General features: G+C 38.0%; 1 protein-coding gene across 7 annotated transcripts in view; it reads right to left on the bottom strand.

Moving 5' to 3' along the window:
• tulp3 (TUB like protein 3) overlaps positions 1 to 23,172 on the bottom strand; it is a 78,989-nt gene that overhangs the window by 25,534 nt on the left and 30,283 nt on the right. For 2 of the 7 annotated variants that reach the window (XM_073059359.1, XM_073059362.1), the window contains exons 3-9: positions 18,986 to 19,148; positions 15,741 to 15,869; positions 12,428 to 12,589; positions 9,004 to 9,122; positions 4,050 to 4,247; positions 2,675 to 2,787; positions 1,164 to 1,278 (exon numbers count right to left, since the gene is read on the bottom strand). In XM_073059359.1, coding sequence (XP_072915460.1) covers positions 1,164 to 1,278; positions 2,675 to 2,787; positions 4,050 to 4,247; positions 9,004 to 9,122; positions 12,428 to 12,589; positions 15,741 to 15,869; positions 18,986 to 19,148 — 999 coding nt within the window. Of the gene's footprint in view, positions 1 to 1,163; positions 1,279 to 2,674; positions 2,788 to 4,049; positions 4,248 to 8,548; positions 8,971 to 9,003; positions 9,123 to 12,427; positions 12,590 to 15,740; positions 15,870 to 18,985; positions 19,149 to 23,172 lie in introns of those variants that run through there. The other 5 variants (XM_073059361.1, XM_073059360.1, XM_073059363.1 and 2 more) reach the window with 5 other exon arrangements.

The raw sequence follows: 23,172 nt of genomic DNA, 5'->3' as shown, positions 1-23,172 counted from the left end.
GCAATGTTTACCCCATGTTACAGCAAGTCCCTCTCAGCTATTTAGGAACATAGCTGTCCACATTTGGACAAAAATTTTGATGAGGTCTGGAGCTGGGTGTTGCAGGCTCACTAGATTAGCACCTCATTTTCAGGGGTTGCTCCTGGTATGCTCCTCTGCACTTCTCATTGAATCGTGGTTTATTCCCTGTTTTGACTAATATCAATACAGCAAGAGATATGCCATGCTGTGATGTTACAGATTGTGGTAAGTTACATTTTGGTTGCCACTTAGGGCCATTTTTGAATGATGCTAAACAACATAATGGAGGATGTTCTTATAGAGTGAAGTCAAGACTTACTCTTCACATGGTCCTATGCAGGGATCAACTTGGCCAATACTTTCATGGACAGATGCATCTTCCATAGGTAAAACTGGTGACAGTTAAATGGGTTAATCCGAATATCATTTCATTTACTTCCTGCCACAGGACAATCGAGCAGATATGCTCTTCTAAACTCACAGGTATACCAAGAGCAATACCACTACTACTTTTAGTATTGGACATTCAAGTTTACAAATCAGAGTACAATTCATATTTTTGCTGCTTTCAACAGCTAAGTGAGTATGTGAAGTGATCATGAGAAGATGTTCTCTTGCCCATTTTTGACTTGATGTCATAAGACTTCAAGAGGTTTGGAGAACATGTTGAAGACCACCAGGCTATACCTTCCCACATGTATTCTGCCATACTGCTCCTGGTGATTCTGCTACATCAATAGGACAGAATACATGCAAGAATAAATAAGGAAACTTTGACACGATTCTGTGAGGACAACTATGTCAGACTGTTGCTTGATTATTCCATGCACTAGCTCACTCAATTTAAACACTGTACCTAGGTTTCAAATGGTTACATCTTCTAGCAGTTAGCTCCATATTTTTGCATCATGACATAAAATTACATTCATCTTTGGGAGTCCATATTATTTTATTGACTAATAATGGCAACTTATTTAACTTCTAAGCAATAAAAAGAATTACACAATTTTCAGGACATGTTTATAAAAATAAATTCAAAATACTTATTCATCTATGAGGCACTTGGAAGATTTAAGCTACTCTTTCGAAGACTAGGAAAAGTAATCAATTGTTCTTAGAATGATAAAATATGATACACTTACATAGCAAATTGCAGCTAATTCTTGCCTGGTATTGGCTTCATCAAGTAATCCAACTGCTTTTGCAGGATTTATTCCATTATCATAGATTGTAAACTTAGTTCCCATTAAATTTGACCTAATTGAAAAGAAAACCAACACAATAATAGGCATCATTTACAGCATATATTCTTAGATTCCCAAATGGTATTCCCATTTATTCAGCAAATCCCAAAGAAAACGATTTAAGAGTGCAAACTCTATTGATTAATAGTGTATTGTACTCTTGTAAATACATACTTTCTGGAGTCACGACATCCTCAGGAGATGATGTTTAGTTTTACCCATTGCACTGGTTTTTAGCAACATTATATACAGAGAAAAAAAAACATTTACACTTGACTCCAATCAGTAAGAACCACTTCCAAATCAAGTCAAGAAGAATTATAATATTATAGCATAGGAGACATATGAGCCATTGAGCCCATTCTAATATTTTTTGCAAGAACAATCAATTAGACCCAATTTCCCAGGATGTTTCCCATCTTTTTTTTTTATAAACTTTAAGAAAATATTAAATTCCTTTTATTGACACTGCATCAACATCTCTTTTAGACAGTGAATTCCAGATCACAACTTCTAGCCATGTTTTTTTAAATGTTTTGTCACCTTTAATTAATTTGTTAATCATTTTAAAGCTAAGTCCTCTGATTCTCCATCCTAAAGTCAATGAAAACAGTTTCATACAATTCATTAGTCTGAATTTTAAATAGTTCCAGCAAATTACATTGCAACCTTATTTCCTCTGAGGAAACAACCTCAGCTTTTCCAGTCTCTTGATTTCACTGGTCTAATGCTGCAATCATTCCATTATATCAGTTTTGTACACTGCCTAAAGCAGTTGTATCCTTCCAATGGTGAACTATACAGAATAGAACACAATAATGCTTTAGTGGAACAAGTTTTTTTTTGTAGGTGGTCAACCAAACTTCCTTATTTGTGCACTCTTTGATCTATTTATTAAGTCTTTGATCCGACATACTTTTTTCATGTTGCATTTTTAACCTGTCCTTCCACCTTCAAAGATTTGTTCATAGGCACCTAATTCACCTCATGAAAAACTGTCCAGTCATCACTTATGGCATTGTGACTGAGCTTCAGTTCCAATTCCTAACCACTGCATTGATGCTTTTCTGATTAAAAATTTTATTCTAAATTTCTGTTTCCATAACAAAACTAAGCTTTATGATTATTCTTTCCCAAAAGCTTTCCCCACCAGAAAATAGTTCACATGCTGAACTTTATTCCACAGAATCAAGCTGAACTACATCAGTTAAACTCAAACTATTTAAAATTAATAAGTAACTATTTAGTATTTCATCAATTAATGACAAAACTAATTGTTGATGATACATTAATTTTTGATGCAAAGTTAATCTCTATACAAAAATCTATATACTTTTATTTTTCATATATATTTATACTGGATTTTGTAAAATATAGTACATATCACCCACTCATTGAAATTCACTGACCTTAATTTCCCTATGTAGCTTTCAGCTTCTCGAGATAAGTCTGTTGCATCAACAGATATTAAATAATTGGAAGTTTTGCTTTTTTTCCTTTTTCTTCCAGCTAATAAAAACAACTGTGAAAAATAGCGTATTTAGAATTGTTCTTTTCATAATCAGTACCTTCAATTTACCTTTCATTAGTCATACAACAGTCAATAAAAATTATTTTTCAAGATTATTGAGTTATTTAATATGTTCATTATGTGATGGATTAGTGCTACAGTATGCAACCTTTCATACCAATGGCTTTCAGTCTGAAATATTTCCAGTAGGATATACAAAGTTCCCACAGAAACCATAAGTTGGAATATCATCCCTTCACACCCTGGGCACCTCTAAAAATTCTCACGTCAGAGGCAGAATAAAGCTTTCTCCGCACTGCCAGAAGAATATGACAAAAGGAAGTACTTGTACCAACTCACAAAAACTGATCTGAAAAAATACTCATCTGCAAATTCAGCACATTATTTTGCTTATTCTTATTGCTGCATTATCAAATTCTCAGCTCAAGGAAAGCATTATGCCTGCAATGTAAAATCCAATTCAAAACATGTCACTATCTGAGCCTTATAGATATTATTTTGTCATCATATTCTCTATTATACAACTCTAACTCGCACTTTTACCGAGTTACAAGGCTGAATAGGTTAGGACTTATTCCTTGGAACATAGGAGAGTGAGGGGAGGTTTGATAGAGGTATACAAAATTATGAGGGATATAGATAGGGTAAATGTAAGCAGGCTTTTTCCACTGAGGTTCCACTGGCACTACACCTAGAGTTCATGGATTAAGGGTGAAAGGTTAAAAGTTTAAGGGGAACATGAGAGGAAACATCTTCATTTAAAGGGTCATGAGAGTGTGGAATGCGCTGCCGGCGCAACTGGTACATGCGAGCTCAAGTTCAACATTTAAGAGAAATTTGGACAGGCACATGGATAGTAGGAGTATGGAATGTTATGGTGCCAGTGCAGGTCAATGAAAGTAGGCAGCTTAAATGGTTCAGCACAGACTAGTTGGGCCAAAGGGCCTGTTTCTGTGCTGTACTTTTCTATGACTCCATGACTATGGTCACACCAGCTAACTTTGCTCCATGTCAAAATTCCAATTTTGTGCTAATTTACACTGCACAGTTCTGGTGTTTTGTTTAAAAAAACAGGATATAATTGTGTACAGTTTACACTGCAAGCTTATAGGTTTTTTTTTCACAGGCTATAAATCAGCCAATTACAGAGTGATTACTAAAGCTTGAGTGCTATTATCATTGTTAGAACTGCTGAATTTAAATTTTGCTTTGCTTCCACTTAAGTGTAGAATAATAAGCAAAGGTTGTCTCACCTTCTTGCCATCATCCCGCTCAAGATGCATGAAGTATGTTGGATAGAGACCACGGTCCATTCCTTTCTTGTCCCGTGTGACCCTGCATTGGATAGTTATTCCCCGAGGGGCAGGTCTCAGCACAAATTCCTCCAAGTTGTCTGCATCCAAATTTAAGCCAGATCCTCGAGAAGGAAGTGAAGCAGTTGCTGGTTCCTGCTAATTATAAGGGAAGAGCTCAATATTATCAGTGTTTCAAATCCCAGCAGTTAGTCCAAAGCTGTCCAGAATTTTAAGCCAAAAGAACACCTGGAGGACAGAAATTCTTTCATTCTGACATTCTGCCTTAATTGTACAGACTACCTTGATGAAGATTTCCTCACATCAGCAAAACACCTATTTTTTAAGCAAATTCAAGATTCGGAACTAATTTCTTTTATGGAAATTTCATTCCCCTCCCCATCCCCCTCCAGATTTCCTTCCACAAAGATTCTAACTTGCTAGGCCTTCTGACAACTTGACAAGTGAATGCCCAATTAGTACTAACACATCACAAGAGTCCTTAGCTACGTATGCCTACTCAACTCATACACATGTATTTTCCAGCAGAAAAGACCAGGACTTAACTCAAAGATATTAATAAAGAAATAACTTGTGACATAACTTTTCACAGAACATAAATCCATATGAAATTTAGTTCACCCATATATCCTTCAGCTTCAGTTTGCCCAAATTTATCTCTTGTGAGACACCAGATGGTCAGCAACAATACATATCCAAATCATCTCACTAGTTAAATTTGATTACTGTGGTCCAAGACATGAAAAGATAGTGGCCCAAATTTTGCTGGAGGAACCTGCTACACAACAATAAAAGTAGTCACCCAATACAGAACTTCTATTAAAATTAATAAGTAAAATAAAATGTATATAAAAATAGTCAAAAATAAAGTAGCTAACCTTCTTATCTTTTGTGCACCTTCCCAAGCCTTATCAACATCAAAGTCACAGATTCTGCAATAGGTCTAACCTGGTTCAAGATTCCAGTCAATTCCCCAGTGTAAATTTGAGTCCTCTAAGCAAAAATCAGCTTTTTCATTGGTCTCCATGCAGGATGCAGTAGTGCAACAAAATGAAGAATCCATCATCTACTGATAATACAAACCTGACTGTCTGGGTAGGCCATTATCTCTGTCTGCCCCTATTCCCACACACCATGTCCATATACCTCAACTTCCATTCTTGCCTCCTTGATTCAGTCCTTTCCCACCTACATCCTCAAAACTTTACATTCTCCTGATTTCCTCAAAAACTTTCAATTCCCTGGCTCTGACTGCCTCATTTTCACTATGCAGGTCCAGTCCCGATATGCTTCTGTCCCCTACCAGGAAGGCCTTACAGCTCTCCACTTTTTTCCAACAAAAGATGCAAACAGGTCCCCTCTACCTCCACCAGAACTTGGACCTCACCCTCAACAATTTTTCTAAACTCAAGGGGTAGCTATGTACACCAGCATGGGCCCTAGGTATGCCTGCCTTTTTGTTGGCTATGTAGAAAAGTCCATGTTCCAAGCCTTCCCTGGTAATACTCCCCAATTGCTCCTGTGCTGCATTGACAACTGCCTTGGTGCTGCTTCATGCACTCATTCTGAGCTCGTCAATTTCATCAACTTCCACCCTATCCTTGAATTCACTTGGTCCACTTCTGACATCTCTCTCCCCTTTCTCAATATCTTTGTCTCCATCTGTGGAGACAAACTGCCTATCAACATCTCTTATACAACTACCAATTCCCATGGCTATCTTGACACCCTGAATCTGTAAAAATGCTATTCCCTTTTCCTCAGTTCCTTCATCTCTACCACGTGTTCCCAGGATGAGGCTTTCCTTTCCAGGACATCAGATATTCTCCTTCTCCAAAGAACAGGATTTCCCTTCCTCTGCCATTGATACTCCCCTTACCCACATCTCCTCCATTGCCCATATATCCACACTCACCCCATCTTCCCACCACCATAACAAAGTTAAATTTGCTCGACCATCACCACACGAACCTCTGCATCCAATGCATTATTCTCTGCAGCTTCCACCACCTTCAACATAATCTACCATGGAATGCATCTTTACCTCTACCCCACCACTCTGCTTTCTGCAGGGATCGCTCTCTCCACAATTCCCTTGTCCATTCATCTCTCCTCACTAATCTTCCTCCTGGCACACATCCCTAGGCAACAGAAATATTACACCTGCCTATTCACCTCCTTCCTTACCTCCATTCAGGGCGCCAATTAGACCTTCCAGGTGAGGCAACACATTATCTCCAAACCTGTTGGGGTCATCATTTGAATCTGGTGCTCCTGATGCGGCATCCTCCACATCGGTGAGACCCAATGTAAATTGGTAGAATGCTTTATCAAACACCTTTGCTCCATCTGCCAGAAGCAGAACTTTACTGGTGGCCAATTATTTTAATTCCTATCCTCATTCCCATTCCAACATGTCAGTCCACAGCCTCCACTTTTGCCACGATGGGGCTACTCTCAGGGTGGAGGAGTAACACCTCATATTCTGTCGAGGTAACCTGAAGGCATGAACATTGATTTCTCTTTTCAATAATTTTTTCACCCCTTCCCTCTTTTTCTATTCACCTCTCTGGCCTCTTACTTCCTCTCCTCACCTGCCTCTCATCTCCCCGGTGCCCCTCCTTCTTCCCTTTCTCCCATTGTCCACTCTCTTTCCTATCAATTTCCTTCTTCTCCAGGTCTTCACCTTTCCCACCAACTTGGCTTCACCTGTCACTTTCCAGCTAATCTTCCTTCCCATCCCCCACCTTATTATTCTGGTGTCTTCCACCTTCCATTCCAGTCCTGAAGAAGGGCCTTATTTCAGAACATCGACTGTTTATTCATTTCCATAGATGCTGCCTGACCTGCTGACTTCCTCCAGCATTTTGGGTGTATTGCGCTACTGATAGTAACTTTGGAACCACTGCATTTTCTACATGCACCCAAGTCCCAGATTTTTGCACCTTACATCAAAATCCAGGACAATAAGCCATAAACCACAGGAGCAGAATTAGCTATTCATCCCACCAGGTCTGCTCCAGCATTTCATCATGGCTGATTTATTACTTTCTCCCAATCCAATTTCCTTCCTTCTCCCCATAACCTTTGACAGCCTTACTATCAAAGAACCTATCAACCTCTGCTTTAAACATACCTAGTGACTTCGGACTCCACAACTTTCTGTTCAAGCTCGAGCTTCAAATGCTTCTAATATATTAACCATTTCATTCCCAGGATAATTATTGCAAACCTCCTCTGAATTCTCTCCAATGCCAACACATCTTTCCTTAGATGTGGGGCCCAAAACTGCTCACAACACTCCAAAAGTGGTCTGACCAACACCTTATAAAGCCTCAGCATTACATCTTTGTATTCATACTCTAATCCTCTCAAAATGACTACTAACATTGCATTTGCCTTCCTTACTACTGACTCAAATTGCAAGTTAATTTTAGGGAATCCTGCATGCACTAGGACTCCCAAGTCCCCTTGCACTTCTGATTTATGAATTCTCTCCCCATTTGGAAAATATTCTACTCTTTACTCCATGACCATACATTTCCCTATGTTGTAATCCTTCTGCCACTATTTTGCCCATTCTCCCAACCTAACCAAGTGCTTCTACAGACTCACTGCTTCCTCAACACCATCTACCCCTCCACCTATCTTTGTATCATTTGCAAACTTGGCCACAAAACCATCAATTCCACCATCCAAATCATTGACATATATCATGAAAAATAGCGGTACCAACACCAAGCCCTGTGGAACACCACTAGTCACTAGCAGCCAATTAGAAAAGAATCATTTTATTCCAACTCTTTGCCTCCTGTCTGACAGCCAAGCTTCTATCTAAGCTAGTATCCTTCCTGCAATACCATGGGCTCTTAACTTGTCTAGCAGCATCTTGTGTGGTGCCTTGTTAGATTTTCTTAACGTCCAAGTAAACAATATCCACTGACTCCGCTTTGTTTTTCCTGCTTGTTACTTCCTCAAAGAACTCTTAACAGATTTACACAGAATCTCCTTTAAGGGCACCATGCTGACTTCAGCCTACTTTATCGTGTGCTTCCATTACCCTGAAACCTCATTCGTAATAGTGGACTCTGATATCTTACCAACTACTGAACTCAGACTATTACCTATAATTTCCTGTTTCCCTCCTTTCTTAAAGAGTGAAGTGACATTTGCAGTTTTCCACTCCTCTAGAACCATTCCTGACTCATGATTCTTCAAAGATCACTGCTAATGTCTCCACAATCTTTTCAGCCAATTCATTCAAAATCCTGGGGTGTAGTCCACCCAGTCCAGTTGACTTACCTACCTTCAGAACATTCAGCTTCCCAAGTAGGAAAGGATTTAAAGGAATTAACTTATTGTGTTTAAATGTCATTTTGGTCATGTTTACATTTAACATAATTAATTATAAATTTGTAATTATCTGAAACTTAACCTACCTTCCTAGGAGTTTTTTTTTGGGGGTTTTTTTGTATTTGCACAGTTTGTCTTCTTTTACACATTGGCTGTTTGTTCATCTTTGTGTGTAGATTTTCTCTGATTCTATTGTGTTTCTTTGTATCTACTGTGAATGCCCACAAGAAAATGAATCTCAGGGTAGGATATGGCGGCATATACGTACTTTGATAATAAATTGACTTTAAAACTTTGAACTTTGATTTCTTCATTATTGAATTCAATGGAATTGTTGAATCTGCATTGTTCAAAGGCCACTGTTCACTGGTCCAAGGAAGATTCAAAAGTTGGAATGTAGTCAGAAAGAAAATGACAGGGCCATCACAAAAAATAGGATATGTGACCCTTAAATATGGCCTTCTGGAATGTTTTTGGATTGTCATGTTGGCAGCCACCACAAAAGGTTGTTCATGACTGTAATCAGCAGTTATTCTCTCACCTTGACTGATTGTTTATTGGTAGCAGATGAGGGCCTGACATTTTCATCACTCTGAGAACCTGAAGTATTATCATTCTCCTCTTGATTATCTTCTTCGAAGTTCATACTTCCAGAGATTCCTGTATTTATAAAATTATTGAAGCAACATTTAAATATTTTGATATTTTAAATAAAGGCTTCATATACTAAAATAAATAGATGACATGGATTTTGCTTAAAAGCAATTAGATTGGCCAAGTTGGCTAATATTGTTACTTTCTTAACTGCCCTATCACATTGCACTGAGAAGTGGCAGACAGGATTCAATCCGGAAAAGTGTGAAGTGATACACTTTGGAAGGTCAAACCTTCTACACTGTTGACAACAATACCAGCCTTTGTGTCATCTATGTGTTGCTCAAGATTTCCAGCATCTGCAGAATCTCGTGTTACAATAAGAGAATAATTTTACTGCTCTTAGTCTAGGGCAGGTCCCATTAAAAATGCATCGGGGTTCAGAAATTCATGGACAGGAGCAAATAAATGAGGCAATTTAAACGTAGCATTACATGCTAACAGTACAACCACATGCAGTTTGAGGAAGTGCTGTATCTTATTCAATAGCTTTACACAACCCAGAAAACACAAAACAGGAGGAGTGCAAATAAACTAACATCCATGTGAACCAATATTTATAATCTGATTGCTTTACATTGAAGCAATTCTCTAGACTCACTTTAAATTTTCTTTACAAATGCATACCATAGTTGGATAACCTTCACACACTGCAGTGGTTTATCACCAGCTTCTCAAAGGCAGGCAGTAATGGACTACAAATCACATTCTTGCAAATAATATATTACAAGAATGGATTAAGACACAAGTCCTGTAAATGTATATAAAGATTCCAGAATATCATGAAATGGATATTTTATTTCATTATTTAAACAAAGCTTCAATTTGACAACAATGTTTAAATTCACAATGACATCAATTCATTTGTTGAGGGGATGCAAGGGATTTGGGGAACAAGAACTTGCAGCAAACCATGTAAAGGACATTTTAACTAGGTGGACAGATAAATAACATAATTCAATGCAGGAACATGTTCTGAATCTGATTATATTTTTAAGTAAGGGAACAGGAAATGGAATTATATGGGTATAAGGAACAGAAGAATGTTTAACTTTAGAGAAGGCTAAAAATGTAGATTATGCTAAAGGAAAAGGCAAAATAGATGGTAATGTTTAATGTTTTGGAATGCAAATGAAGGTTAATATTGAATTTGTACTCAAGACAGCAACTGGAACACTATACAGTTGTGGGAACCACATCCACTGGCCCAACACAACAAGAAGATCCCAACATAATTTTATTGGCTAAGAGGTTCGTGCTTAAGAGAAATTTAAATTGATCTTTTTATACAGCATTTGGAATGGTCAAAAGATAATTTTGTCAAAATATCAAGATACTGAGGACTTAAGGTAGATAAACGATGCCTGGAAAACAAAATGAAACCAAAAGACTCAAATGAAACCGAAAGTTACAAATAGAATTAAGGATCTTGGGAAACCACTCTGAATGGCAGAATGTACAAACCAATGTTCAATGTTTTTAAAACCGATGTTCAATTATTGAAAGGAAATTGAAGATTTGATTGAGAAAGTAAAATAGTGAGCTATAAGGGTGCTTACTGTATTTTCCATACAAATAAATGAACTCATGCAATTAAATTAAAAAGGCCTAGAATTTCTGACAGCTAGAGGAATTAATTGAGTGTAACATTTCTAAATTAAATTCTACAGTTTCTGCTAAATAAGAATATCTATGCAGGTATTTTAAACTTGTAAAAAAGGTTCATTAAATTCAGGCCATTAAGGAACTGAATTTTACTCACAATGGACATGATATGCACTGAGCATTAATCACAAGCTCAGCTATAAAAGGAACTAACAACTGCTCTTAGCTGTCCAGAAAATCAAATAAAAAAAGGAAAAGTATTCCTTTTACTTCTGGGGTATAAAAGTAACAATTTCATGGACAATAATGGTATTGAAGGTCATGTTCTTACAAGTATACTTAACGTCAAGCTGCTGGGTTTACTGTTGGATCAGAATGGAGTTATGGCAACTGCTATGCTCACAACCACAAAAAATTGCATTGAATTGTGAATGCAGCCCAGCATATCACAAAAACACCCTATATTTCAGTGACTCTAACTACATTTGTCCCAGCTTGAGAAAGCAGCCAACATGTAAACATCATACAGAAAACACAAAAGCTTGAGAACACATACCACTGGGCTCAAAGACAGCTTCTATCCTACTGTTATAAGACTCTTGAACAGACCATATACAAGAAAGAATAACTATTGCTCTTTTTGTCTACCCTACTATGGCCCTTATACTTTGTCTACCTACACAGGATTTTCTCTGTAGTGAAAATGTGCAATTTCTTTCCTTTTTGTACTACTTCAATGTGCTTATATATGAAATGATCTGTCTAGATGACATGCAAACAAAAGCTTTTCACTGTATCTTAGTACATGCAACAATAATGAACAATACCAAGCATCACTTTGAATTTTACAAACTGCACTCCACCTCTCATCCAATTATTTTATTTCCAAGACCTACACTAAAGGTTTCACTGTAATGTGCAACTGCTTGATAAAGGTGGGCATAATTAGCAAGTTGAATTAGAAAGCAGATTTGTGACAGTTACAAAGCCATTAAAAGCTAAACATCACTGGAAAGACTGATTTGAGGAATGGACTACTGCCACTGGAAAGGAAAAAATTAAGAGATCATTCAAGAAAGTTGCTCAAGCTAATGAAAGAACGGGTAAAAACAGTGTATAGCTTCCAACAGAAGTTGCACTATGTATACACATACACATAAATAGGATGTTAGAACTAATGAGCCTGTACTTACTGCTTATCTCTAATTGCCCAGAAGGCTTTAGGGTCAATAATGCATTGTGGGATAGGAACCTTAGAATTTAAGCTGACTAAAAAAATCTTCCTGATCTTCATTGACTAGTTAATAAGGAAAGGATCTTTAGTTTCCTGAGAATTCTATAAAAGCTTTACTTAGCTAAGCTATATTACTACAAAATAAAGTTTAGTACTCATTACACTAAGGTCTCAGGCATCAGTTTTACTGCAGTAAATGCAACATTTTCAAATATTCTGTTAAAATATAATTGGTAGGGTCTTGGATTAAGTTCTCATCCAAAAGATATCACTTCAAACTTCCTGTGTAGTACACTGCATTCAAGTATAGATATTCAGACTTCTTGAAGTAGACTTGATGAATAGGAAAACACAATTACTAACTATCTAATTTATCCTTTAGTTTGGCAAGTTCACAACTAATTATTTTTCTTTACATTAGATTTCACCAAACAAAACTAAATCAAAAATAACACAAAGGAAATTTTATTACCTCTTTGTTCCATTATTTCTTGGATTTCTGGTTTAGCTGGCAAGTCCAAGAGTGCTTCGACATCATCATTGACTGACATTGATTCAGCAACAGAAAGGATTTGGATTCTGTTACTAACACCTTGTACTTCATTGCTTCCTAAGGATCCTGGCCCATCAACACCTTGAGGGACAGAAACATTTTTATTGTAGCAATAGATAAGAATGGTCAACATAGTCAACAAAGGTTACCTGTTTTGTAATAATTCTACACTTCTACAGGGTCTGTTGAGACTTCTTGCATGATATACCAAGCAAAACCACCCAACTTACTTACTGTAGCTGAACTCTGAATTGAAGGGTAACAACTACATGAGAAATGCTTAAGATACTACTTTGTTACTGAGGTATGAAAATAAGAAAAGACAATCAGATTGATCAGGTATCACTAAGTTAATAAACCTTTATCCAAAAAAAAAATCCTGTGTCCTTAAGGTTGTCGAAGGGCTAAGATATGGGCATGTTAAGTTTGTGCCCATGGCTATTTCAGAAATTTAACTTATTTTGGGGAGAAGAGTGGGAATGAAATAAGGATTCTCCAAATGCAGCACTTGTACAATCTGAACATAGCTAATGGGTGTTGTCAACACCCTGGTCAGAATACCTAAAAATGTTGGTATCTGATGGTTGCAAAGACAGAAACATCACCACAATTTAAGTCCCATAAGCTTTAAAGAAATAATTTTTGTTTCTGTATTCTAGAAAGTCTCACACTTAGAAAGATCAGCAACAATTGCTTTCCCGCGGAAGAGTTGAGAAGGAGCTAATGTCCTTTCACACTACTACTTAGCCAGAATTGATGTTTCCATTAAATCATGACATGATAATAGAGTCATTGAATAATATAGCATGGAGACAGGTTCTTTGACCCAACTCATCCATTCAACCATGGTGCCCACCAAGCTAGTCCTGTTTACCCATGCCTGGTGCATATCCCTCCAAACCACTCCTATCATGAACCTAACCTAGTGTCTTTTAAATGTTATTATTGTACCTGCCTCAACTCTGACAGCTCATTCCATATATGACTGCCTTACACAAAACAAAGACACTCAAGTTCCTTTTAAAGATTTAAAAGTTCCTTCTAAATCTTTCACCTCTCACCCATGCCTTCAAGATTTAAGTTCCTCTGCCCTGGGAAAATGAATAATGTGCATTCCTCCTATTTATACATCTACATATGGTCACCCCTCAATCTCCCACATTTCAATGAATAAAACACTAGCATACCCAGGCCCTTAAATTTCAGTAGAATCTTCATACATTTTCTCTGCACGATTTCCAGTTTAACGGTATCTTTCCTTTAATAGGGCAACTAAAACTGTACACAATACTCCAAAGTGCAGTCTCAATAAACGCCTTGTACAAGGGCAACATCACTTCCCAATTCTTATACTCAATCCTCCGACTAATGAAAGTCAGCATGACAAATGCCTTCTCCATCACCCTTCTCTACTTGCAACGAAGTTTTAGGCAAACTATTTATTTGTACTCCTAGGCCCCTATATTCTACAACACTTTTCAAAACACTACTATTCCCAAAATGCCACACTTCACACTTATCCAAATTGTAAGCAATTTGCCTCTGTTCAGTATACTTACCTAGCTGACCCTGTAATTTTTGAAAACATTTTTTACTGTCTATGACAGCATTTATTTTAGTATTATCTGCAAAATTATGTTTGCTGATGTGCTCCAAGAGCTTGTTGTCTCTCTTTAAAAACCTTACCTCATTGACATCTGTCCCCAACTTCAGATGAATTGTGGAGGCAACACGTACAACACACTGGAGGAACTCAGCAGGTTGGGCAGCAGGGAGGGGATAGGCAGGAAAGGTGAAGAAGAGATGTAAGGGGAACGCACTGTGGGTAACAGAAGACGGCAAAACCCTTCTTCACTTTTACTACCTATCCCCTCCCCCACCCCTTGATCTTTCCCCTTACTGGTTTTTCACCTGGCACCTACCAGCCTTCTCCTTCCCACCCTCCCCCCACCTTGTTTATAGGGCCCCTGCCCCCTCCCTCTTCAGTCCTGATGAAGGGTCTTGGCCCGAAATGTTGACTGCTCATTTCCACGTATGCTGCCCAACCTGGTGAGTTCCTCCAACGTGTTGTATGTGTTACTTTGATCCCAGCATCTGCAGTGTACTTGTGTTTTAGAATTGTGGAGGCACTTGGTTTAAAGCCTTTAGGCATATCTCACTGAAACAGTATTGACTTAATGGTATAAGCACTACTTGCACTATTGCTATATACCATTGAAAATGGATGCTCAGTAATCAAGGTGCCAAAGCTTCTTTAATTTAGAGAACCTATCAGAAAATTTACAAGAAAACCTATTTCTCAGCTAATTTTGCATTCTGGAAAGTGCATGGAATAGAGGGAGCTAGGAGTACAAATAAATAGTCTGCCAAAAACAGTGTTGCAAGTAGACAGGGTATTGAAGAAGGCATTTGTCATGAGCTTCATTAGTCAGAGCACTGGGTATAATTGAGAAGTTATGTTGCCCTTGTATAAGACATTTATGAGACTGCACTTTGGAGTATTGTGTACAGTTTTGGTTGCCCTGTTAAAGGAAAGATGCCGTTCAACTGGAAATAGTGCAGAGAAGACTTACGAAGATGAGGTGATAAAACAAAGCATGAAAAGCTTGGTAGCACAGAGAATATATGAAGCTATTTCCTGAGGAACATACACAAAATGTTGGAGGAATTTCATCAGTCCTGACGGTGACTGTTTATTCCCCTTCAAATATGTTGCCTGACTGAGTTCTTCTAGCATTTTGTGTGTGTTGCTCAAGATTCCAACATCTGCCTAATCTCTTCTGTTCATGAAGTAACCACTTGCACTTCCATAACACTTATCAATTTTAATTTTATTTTTATTTAGAGATACAGCACGGTAATCCCCTACCAGCCCACAGAACCCACAACACCCAATTACACCTATGTTACCAATTAACCTACTAACCCGTACACCTTTGGAATGTAGGAGGAAACTGGAGCACCCAAAGAAAACTCACATGGTAACAGGGAGAACATACAAACTCCTTACCTACAGCAGAGTGAAATGAACCCAGGGTCGGTGACACTGTAATAGTGTTTCGCTAACCGCTATGCTACCGTGCTGCCCCCTGATCTTTACTGAAGATTATATATACACACTTCCTGTTTAGATCCTGAGAGACAAAAGAGATTACTTGTATTCTGTGCAGAAACACACAGCCATGAAGAGAGCCAAACTTCAACTACCAGCGTTACAGTCTTTGAAGCTAACCTGGTTCACCTTTGTCCCTTCCGTTATCTCTGTCCAATTTGTTACCTTCTCGCAAATTTTTCATTTTGACTGCATGTAAAGATTTCCCAGAAGGAAGTGCCACATCAGATTTCTTTCTATCTCCTTCTGCTAATATAAATTAAAGCAAAAAAGAAAATGAGAACATCTGCTACAAAATTGCTTTTCTTACTTTCTAATACCAATTTACGTTAATCACATCAACATACATGTAGACAGATTCACCTGCATATAGGAGGTGAATTTCTGAAGTTTCATCAATAGTACTACAAAAATAGATGCAAAACAATTCATTCCTCTTATTTCTTGTGAAAATATGATTTTTAAAGGGGCCTTAAGAAGTATCTTTCACTTTAAAACTTATAATTAAGATAGGACTACTAAGTTTTGTTCATCTAGTCCACATATTTGTATTGAAACCAACTATGCATTATTATTGTAGACTGAGAAAAACTGTTTTATCAATTCCTAACTTCACTTAAAATAGTTAGAAAAATTAATGATTAGAATAAAGCACAGATCCACACAATCTTGTTTACATCACATATTCCCGCAATGTCCAAGGAGATGTGGCCTTTCACAGCTTTCCTTGGTTCCAGCTTGGAACTCACAAGATACCATTCATGCAGCACAGCAGTCACTGGACAACTCTAACAGTTGAAGGCAAGATTCTCAACGATTGCAAGCATCAATTTATGACTTTTTAAAATCAGAATCAGAAGGGTTTAATATCACTGGCATACATTGTGAAATTTGTTGTTTTGCAGCAGCAGTATATTGCAATACATAATAAAAAACTATAAATTACAATAACAAGTATAGATTAAAAAATAAACAAATAGTGCAAAATGAGAAGGAAGAAATATTAAGGTAGACGTGAGTTCATTGTTCACTTAGAGATCTGATGGTGGATGAGATGAAGCTGTTCCTTAAACCTTGACTGTGTGTCTTCAGGCTCCTGTATCTCTTCCCTGATGGTAGCAATGAAAAGAGCTTGTTCTGGGTGATGGGGGTCCTTAATGATAGATGCCATCCTTTGGAAGTATCACCTTTTGAAGATGTCCTGGAGGCAGGGGAGGGCAGTGACCATAATGGTCCTGGCTGAGTTTACAACTTTCTGCTGCTTTTCGCCATTCTGTGCAGTGGCCTTTACATACCAGGCAGTGATGCAATCAATCAGAATGTTCTCCATGGTACAGCTGTAGAAATTTACAAAAGTCTTGGTGACATACCAAGTCTCCTCAAACTCCGAATGAAATATAGTTGCAGTCATGCCTTCTTTGTAATTGCATCAATATGTTGGACCCAGGATAGATCCTCAGAGAAGTTGATACCCAGGAATTTGAAACAGCTCACCTTTTCCACTGCTGTTCCCTCAATGACTAATGGTGTGTGTTCCCTTAACTTCCCCTTCCTGAATTCCTTGTTGTGATCTCCCAGTGAGAAAGTCAAGGATCTAGTTGCAGAGGGAGGAATAGAGGCCCAGGTTTTGGAGAATTTTGATTAGAACTGAGGAAATGATTGCGTTGAACACTGAACTGTAATCAATAAACAGCAGTCTGACATATTGTCTAGGTAATCCAAGGTTAAGTGGAGAGCCAGTGAGACTGCATCTACTATAGTCCTATTGTGGCAATAGGCAAATTGCAGCAGCTCCAGGTCCTTGCTTAGACAGAATGTGAATTTTCTGGTTTATCCACAGCTTTTGATTTGGGTATGTCCAATATGTTTTCAAAGGCACACACTCATCCACATAGGTCTTGATGAAGTCAGTGACAACTGTGGCATATTCATTCAGATTCAAAGATAAATCACTTAACTTGTCCAGTCCACTGACTCAAAACAGTCCTGCAAGTGCTCCTCTAATTCCCTTGACTATACCTTTCTGGTCTTCATTATTGGTACTACAGTCTTTAGTCTCTGCTTTATGCCAGGAGTAGAAGTACAGCCAAGTGATCAGACTTCCCAAAGTGTGGGCGTGGGATGGAAGTGTTGTTGATTGTGGTATAACTATGGTAAAGTGTGTTGGCTCCTCTAGTTCCACAGGTGAAATGTTGGTGGTAGTTGTTCAGAGACTTCTTCAAGCTGGCGTGGTTGAAATCCACTGCAATTACAGGGAAGGCATCGGGTGCACTATTTCATGCCTGTTGACAACGGTGCTCAGCTCCTCCAATCCCTGCCTGACAATTGGCCTCAAACTCTCCAGCACAGTTCAAAAGTGAGATCAGTTGAAGAAATAGCAAAGATATGAACAGTTACTCAATGAATACAGCAAAAAAACAGCTAGTGAGGCAGGGGGACACAATTGTAAATGCCATTCTTGTCAGTACACCAGGTCACTTGCATGAAGAGAGATCCTGTGAAGCTAGACTCCCAGCAAAAAGCTGCACTGATCCACTCTGATATTGGAATAAACAATAAGGTACAGATGGCAGATAATCATAACATGAGGCCATGGAGTATTTACCCTGATAAAATTTAGAATATTCATATTTTTTGAGAAATAAAACAGCCACTGGTCTACTTTTGTCTTTTAGTTCACTTAAGGTTTTGAAATTCTCCAAACCCACTGTAGTTGCGGGGAAAATGCAGTTCACCACATTTTCCCTCACAACAGTTTCCATTTGTCCAGAAAACATTACAAATGAATTCTTCAGAGTTATAAAGCCTTTTTGTTGCTCTGTTTGAATGATAGTTATCTGTAAAATGGATAATGCAAATATTTCACATAACGCACAGCATAAATCATTTCAGGCCACTACTCAATGGATTTCAGAAGGATGATGTTGGATCTCAGTTAAACCTACCAGATACAGAAAGGTCTGGATAAAGTGGACAGGGAGGAGATATTTCACTTAGTAAGAGAGTCTAGGATCCTTGAGCAATGCCTCAGAATAAAGGGATATTTCTTTAAAACTAAGATGAGAAGGAATTTCTTCAACCTGGTGGTGGTGAATCTATGGAAATCATTGCCACAGAGAGCTGTGGAGGCCAAGTGATTGGGAATCTTTAAGGCAGAAATTGATAGCTTCTTGATTGGTAAGGGGTTTAAGGGTTTCGAGGAGAATCAGGTAGAACAAAACACAACCATGATTGAATGGCAAGCAAGCTTAACGGGCTAAATGGCTTGATACTGCTGCTTTATCTAATAGCCTTAATTTTTATCTATGTCATCATGGAGTACATAGTCCTAAAAAAAGTAATTATTTGATGTCCACTTTACTTACCATCTAATATTCTGTGGCTGGTGATGTTATTATCGGACTGTACTAATGAGGATTGTTCCTCGCAGCGCTTTGGCTTCAACCTCCTGGGCTTAGTTTCAAGGTTAGGCTGAACCATGAGAAGGTCCTGCCGTTTCTTCCTCTGCTTCTGTTCCAACAGTGCACGCTTGAGAGAGAAAGTTAAAGGATTCATTTTGAAATTTATTTATAAACATTGGAAAGAAAAGTTCAAGAACATCAATAACATTCTAGAAAACAGAAACCTAATTATAACTCAAGATACAAATACCTCAGAGTCATAGTTATATGGCACATAAATAGGGTCTTTGGCTCAGATTGTTCATGTTGACTAAGTTGTCTACATGAACTAGTCACATTTGCTTTGTTTAACCCATATCCCTCTTTCCTATCCATATACCTGTCTGAACATCTTTTGAATTCTGTAATTCTACTAACCTCTACCACTTCCTTTGGCAGCCCATTCCACATACCCACCACCCTCAGGCCTCCTTTAAATTCTTCCACACTCACCTTAAATCTATACCCTCTTTCCCATGATAGGGGACACTTGTTTCAGAGTCCCCTACCCTGGGAAAAGGACTGTTACCATTCACCTTACTTATGTTTGTCATGATTCTACATTCCTCTTAAGTCATCCCATAGCTTCCTATTTCCCCAAGGATAAAAGCCACAGCCTATCCAATCTCCCCTTATAACTCAACTCCTCCAGTCCCAGTAATGGCCTTCGAAAAGTTATATTTATCTTTTGTAGAATTACACGAAAAATATTCCAAAGGGTAGATCATCTCATCCAAGATGTCCATGATGGTATTTATTCTCCACTTCAACTTCCTCTCTACCATCTCCCTATGTCTTCTCTCAAGTACAGTACATTTATAATCACCTGCTTCCCCAACTCTGAAGTAATGAGTTCCCCAAGTTCTTCTAAATGCCCTATTTGACTTCTTATTAACTACTTTAGAATTATGGGGCATTTGTTTTCCACATTCATGGACTGCAAATTTCTCACATCCAATTTTGTTATCCCAGACAAATCAAGATACCCAGGATTACTCAGCAAAGTTATGCACAAGTAGATGAGTTATACAATACGCAAAAAGCACCATCTGCACTGGATGGATCTGCACCAATGCAGGTGAAGGGTTTCAACCTAAAGTACCGTATTAACTGTCCATTTTCTTCCATAGATGCTGCCTGACCCACTGAGTTTCTCATGTTTTTTTGCACATTGCCCCAGATTCTAGCATTTCAACTGAGTTATGTAGACAATGCTCAAGCACAGCGACAACAGGGGCAAATGTTTCAGTGTTAAAATGAGAAAATAATTATATGTTCTTTCCTATTCACCAACAAAGCTTGCTCAAAATACATCAATCGTGAAAAAGCTGGGTCAGAAGCTAGAACTTTCTGCCTAAAAGCAGCAGGAGCTTCCTAAACACAAAGACTGACACAACCTGAAACAAGATCTCACCACCAACTTCTCAAAGCAATTAGGAATGGGCAATGAATGCTAGCAAATCCAAACACTGCAAATGATTTTTTTTAAATGTCCTATGGCTTCAATGCATTGAAGCAGAATTTAATATTTTTCCCTGGGTGCATAATTCCCACATAGAAGCCTGGTCCAAAAGGTTAAACCCCATGGTTGAGGGGAATAGTGGAGTTTAATCTGACAAGTGTGAAGAGGTGGATTTATTTATTTATTAAGATACAATACAGAATAGGCCCTTCTGGAACTTTGAGCCTTGCCACCCAGCAACTTTGATATAATCATTGCCTAATCACAAGATAATTTACAGAGTCCCAGAACAAATGTATTGGTGAGGACTAAAAAATTTTTCTTTATGATCACTGTACCTTGCATGAAGTTTTGCACTGTGTTAACTGCCTAACTGTTGAAATGGTACACAATTTAGCCACCGGGTGGAACTGAATTACATTGAAACAGTACACCACATTCCTCAAAATATCTTGTTAAAAATTCATCTGCGTTTTACATACAGCAGTACAGCACAGGAACAGGCTCTTTGGTCCATAATATACATAGTGAACACAATGTCAGATTAAACATCCATTTTGTCTGCACATTATTCATATCCTGACAGTCCTGCATATTCATGCAAAAGCCTTTTCAGTACCACTATTGTATCTGCAGCTATCACTCTCGTTGTAAAAAAAATCTTGTCCTGCACATCTCCTTTAAAATTTCTTGAAAAATTCTGACAAGTTCTTCCCCAACAGCAGTCAGAATCAGATTTACTATCAGAAAAGTTCAAAGTAAATTTATTTTCAAAGTACATATACCTGTACGTCTCTATATACTACCCTGAGATTAATTTTCTTGTGGGCATTCACAATAAAACAAAGGAAAACAATAGAATCAATGGAAAAACTACACACAAAGACTGACAACCAATGAGCAAAAGAAGACAAACTGTGCAAATACGCAAAATTTACTACTACTAATAATCAACAAATAGTAATACTCAGAACATGAATTGTGGAGTCCTTGAAAGTGAGTCCAAAGGTTATGGAATCAATTTAGTGTCGAGGTGAGTAAGATTATCCACCACATTCATACATTATGAAATTTGATGTTTTGCAGCAGCAGTAGAGTACAATAAGATTACTATAAATTGTAATAATAAATAAATAAATAATGCGAAACAAAGCAGAGTAGTGGGTTATGTTCATAGATTCATGGTCTGTTCAGAAATCTGATGGTGGAGGGGAAGAAATTGAAAACATTTAGTGTGTGCTTGCAGGTTCTTGTACCTCCTTTCTGATGGTAGCAATAAGAAGAGGGCATATCCTGGATGGTGAGGGTCTTACATGATGGATTTGCCTTCTTGAGGCATCACATTTTGAAGATATCCTTGATGGTGGGAAGGCTAGTGCCTATAATGCAGCTTTTTCTGATCCTGTGCATTGGCACGTCCATACCAGGTAGGATGCTCTCTGTGGTACATGTGTAGAAATTTGCCAGAGTCTTTGGTGACATACCAAATCTCCATGAACTCCAAATGAAATATACAGTAGCCACTGAAATGCCTTCTTTGTAATTGCATCAATATGTTCGACCCAGGATAAATTTTCAGAGTTGTTGACGTGCAGGTGAAGCTACTCACTTTTTCCACTGCTAAGCCATTGATGAGAAATGTTACGTGTTACCTGAAGTCCACAATCAATTCCTTGTTCTGAATGACATTGAATGAAAGGTTGTGTTGCAACACCATTCAACCAGCTGATCTATCTCACTCCTGTAAGTCTCCTTGTCACCACCTGAGATCTGAGAGATCTCATTATTCCTGCTTTATTACAATTAATGTCAAAAGCATGTGTTAATAGCACACTCCTCCTCAATTAAAGAAGAGTCTATTTAATGAAAAACAGAGAATTTAAAGAAGAACCTTTCTTCTATTAGGGACAATTATTTTACCAGGTTTCTTCTAAGTCAAGCAGCCTCTCATTATGAATAATGGAATCGCTCAAAAACAAATGCCTATTTTCAAAAAAGCTTCATCTGGTGAACGATCATCTGTTTTACAACTATCAAACCTTGAGTTAAATCACTGCAGAACCCCTTTGCCTCCCCTCCCCTCCCGACTCAGAAACCCACTCATTAAAGAAGATGATTTGTTGCAACTCCAGTCTATAAGTTCTGAGGTGGCTGATAATGCCAATGTGGGATTGGCATATTCTGCTACAACTGGGACATGTGTTTGAGGAATAAGGGAAGCAATACTCTCTTTTGGCCTTTTCATTAGACTTCAATATGTTCCTAAAGAGATCTGAGGTGCTCAGTTCCATCCAGGATGGTCCATCTTCATAATGTATGGATTTTCATGAGATGATGAAAATACATCAATTCCAGAGGCTTTCAGAACATCCTTGAATCCTTTCCTCAATCCTCCTGGAAATTTCTTGCTGTGACAGAGGTTTTGACTTTGGCTAGGATTTTGGGAATCTGTTGTCAGAAATGTAAATCAAGTGGTCCATCTACTGGAGTCAGATAAAATTCAGATAAAATTTTGATACTGAGGATACTGGCCCAGGAGAGGGCACTGATGTTTGTTTGCTTGGCCATCCAATTAATTTAGCAGATATCGTACCACCTCTGAGATTTAAAATGTCTGCGATAAGTAATCCACCACTACACTCACAATACT

Source organism: Hemitrygon akajei, chromosome 10 (genome assembly GCF_048418815.1).
Source record: "Hemitrygon akajei chromosome 10, sHemAka1.3, whole genome shotgun sequence".
NCBI classification, from domain to species: Eukaryota; Metazoa; Chordata; class Chondrichthyes; order Myliobatiformes; family Dasyatidae; genus Hemitrygon; species Hemitrygon akajei.
The sequence above is the reverse complement of the archived record's forward strand: the minus strand, read 5'-3'. Positions and strand labels throughout refer to the sequence as shown.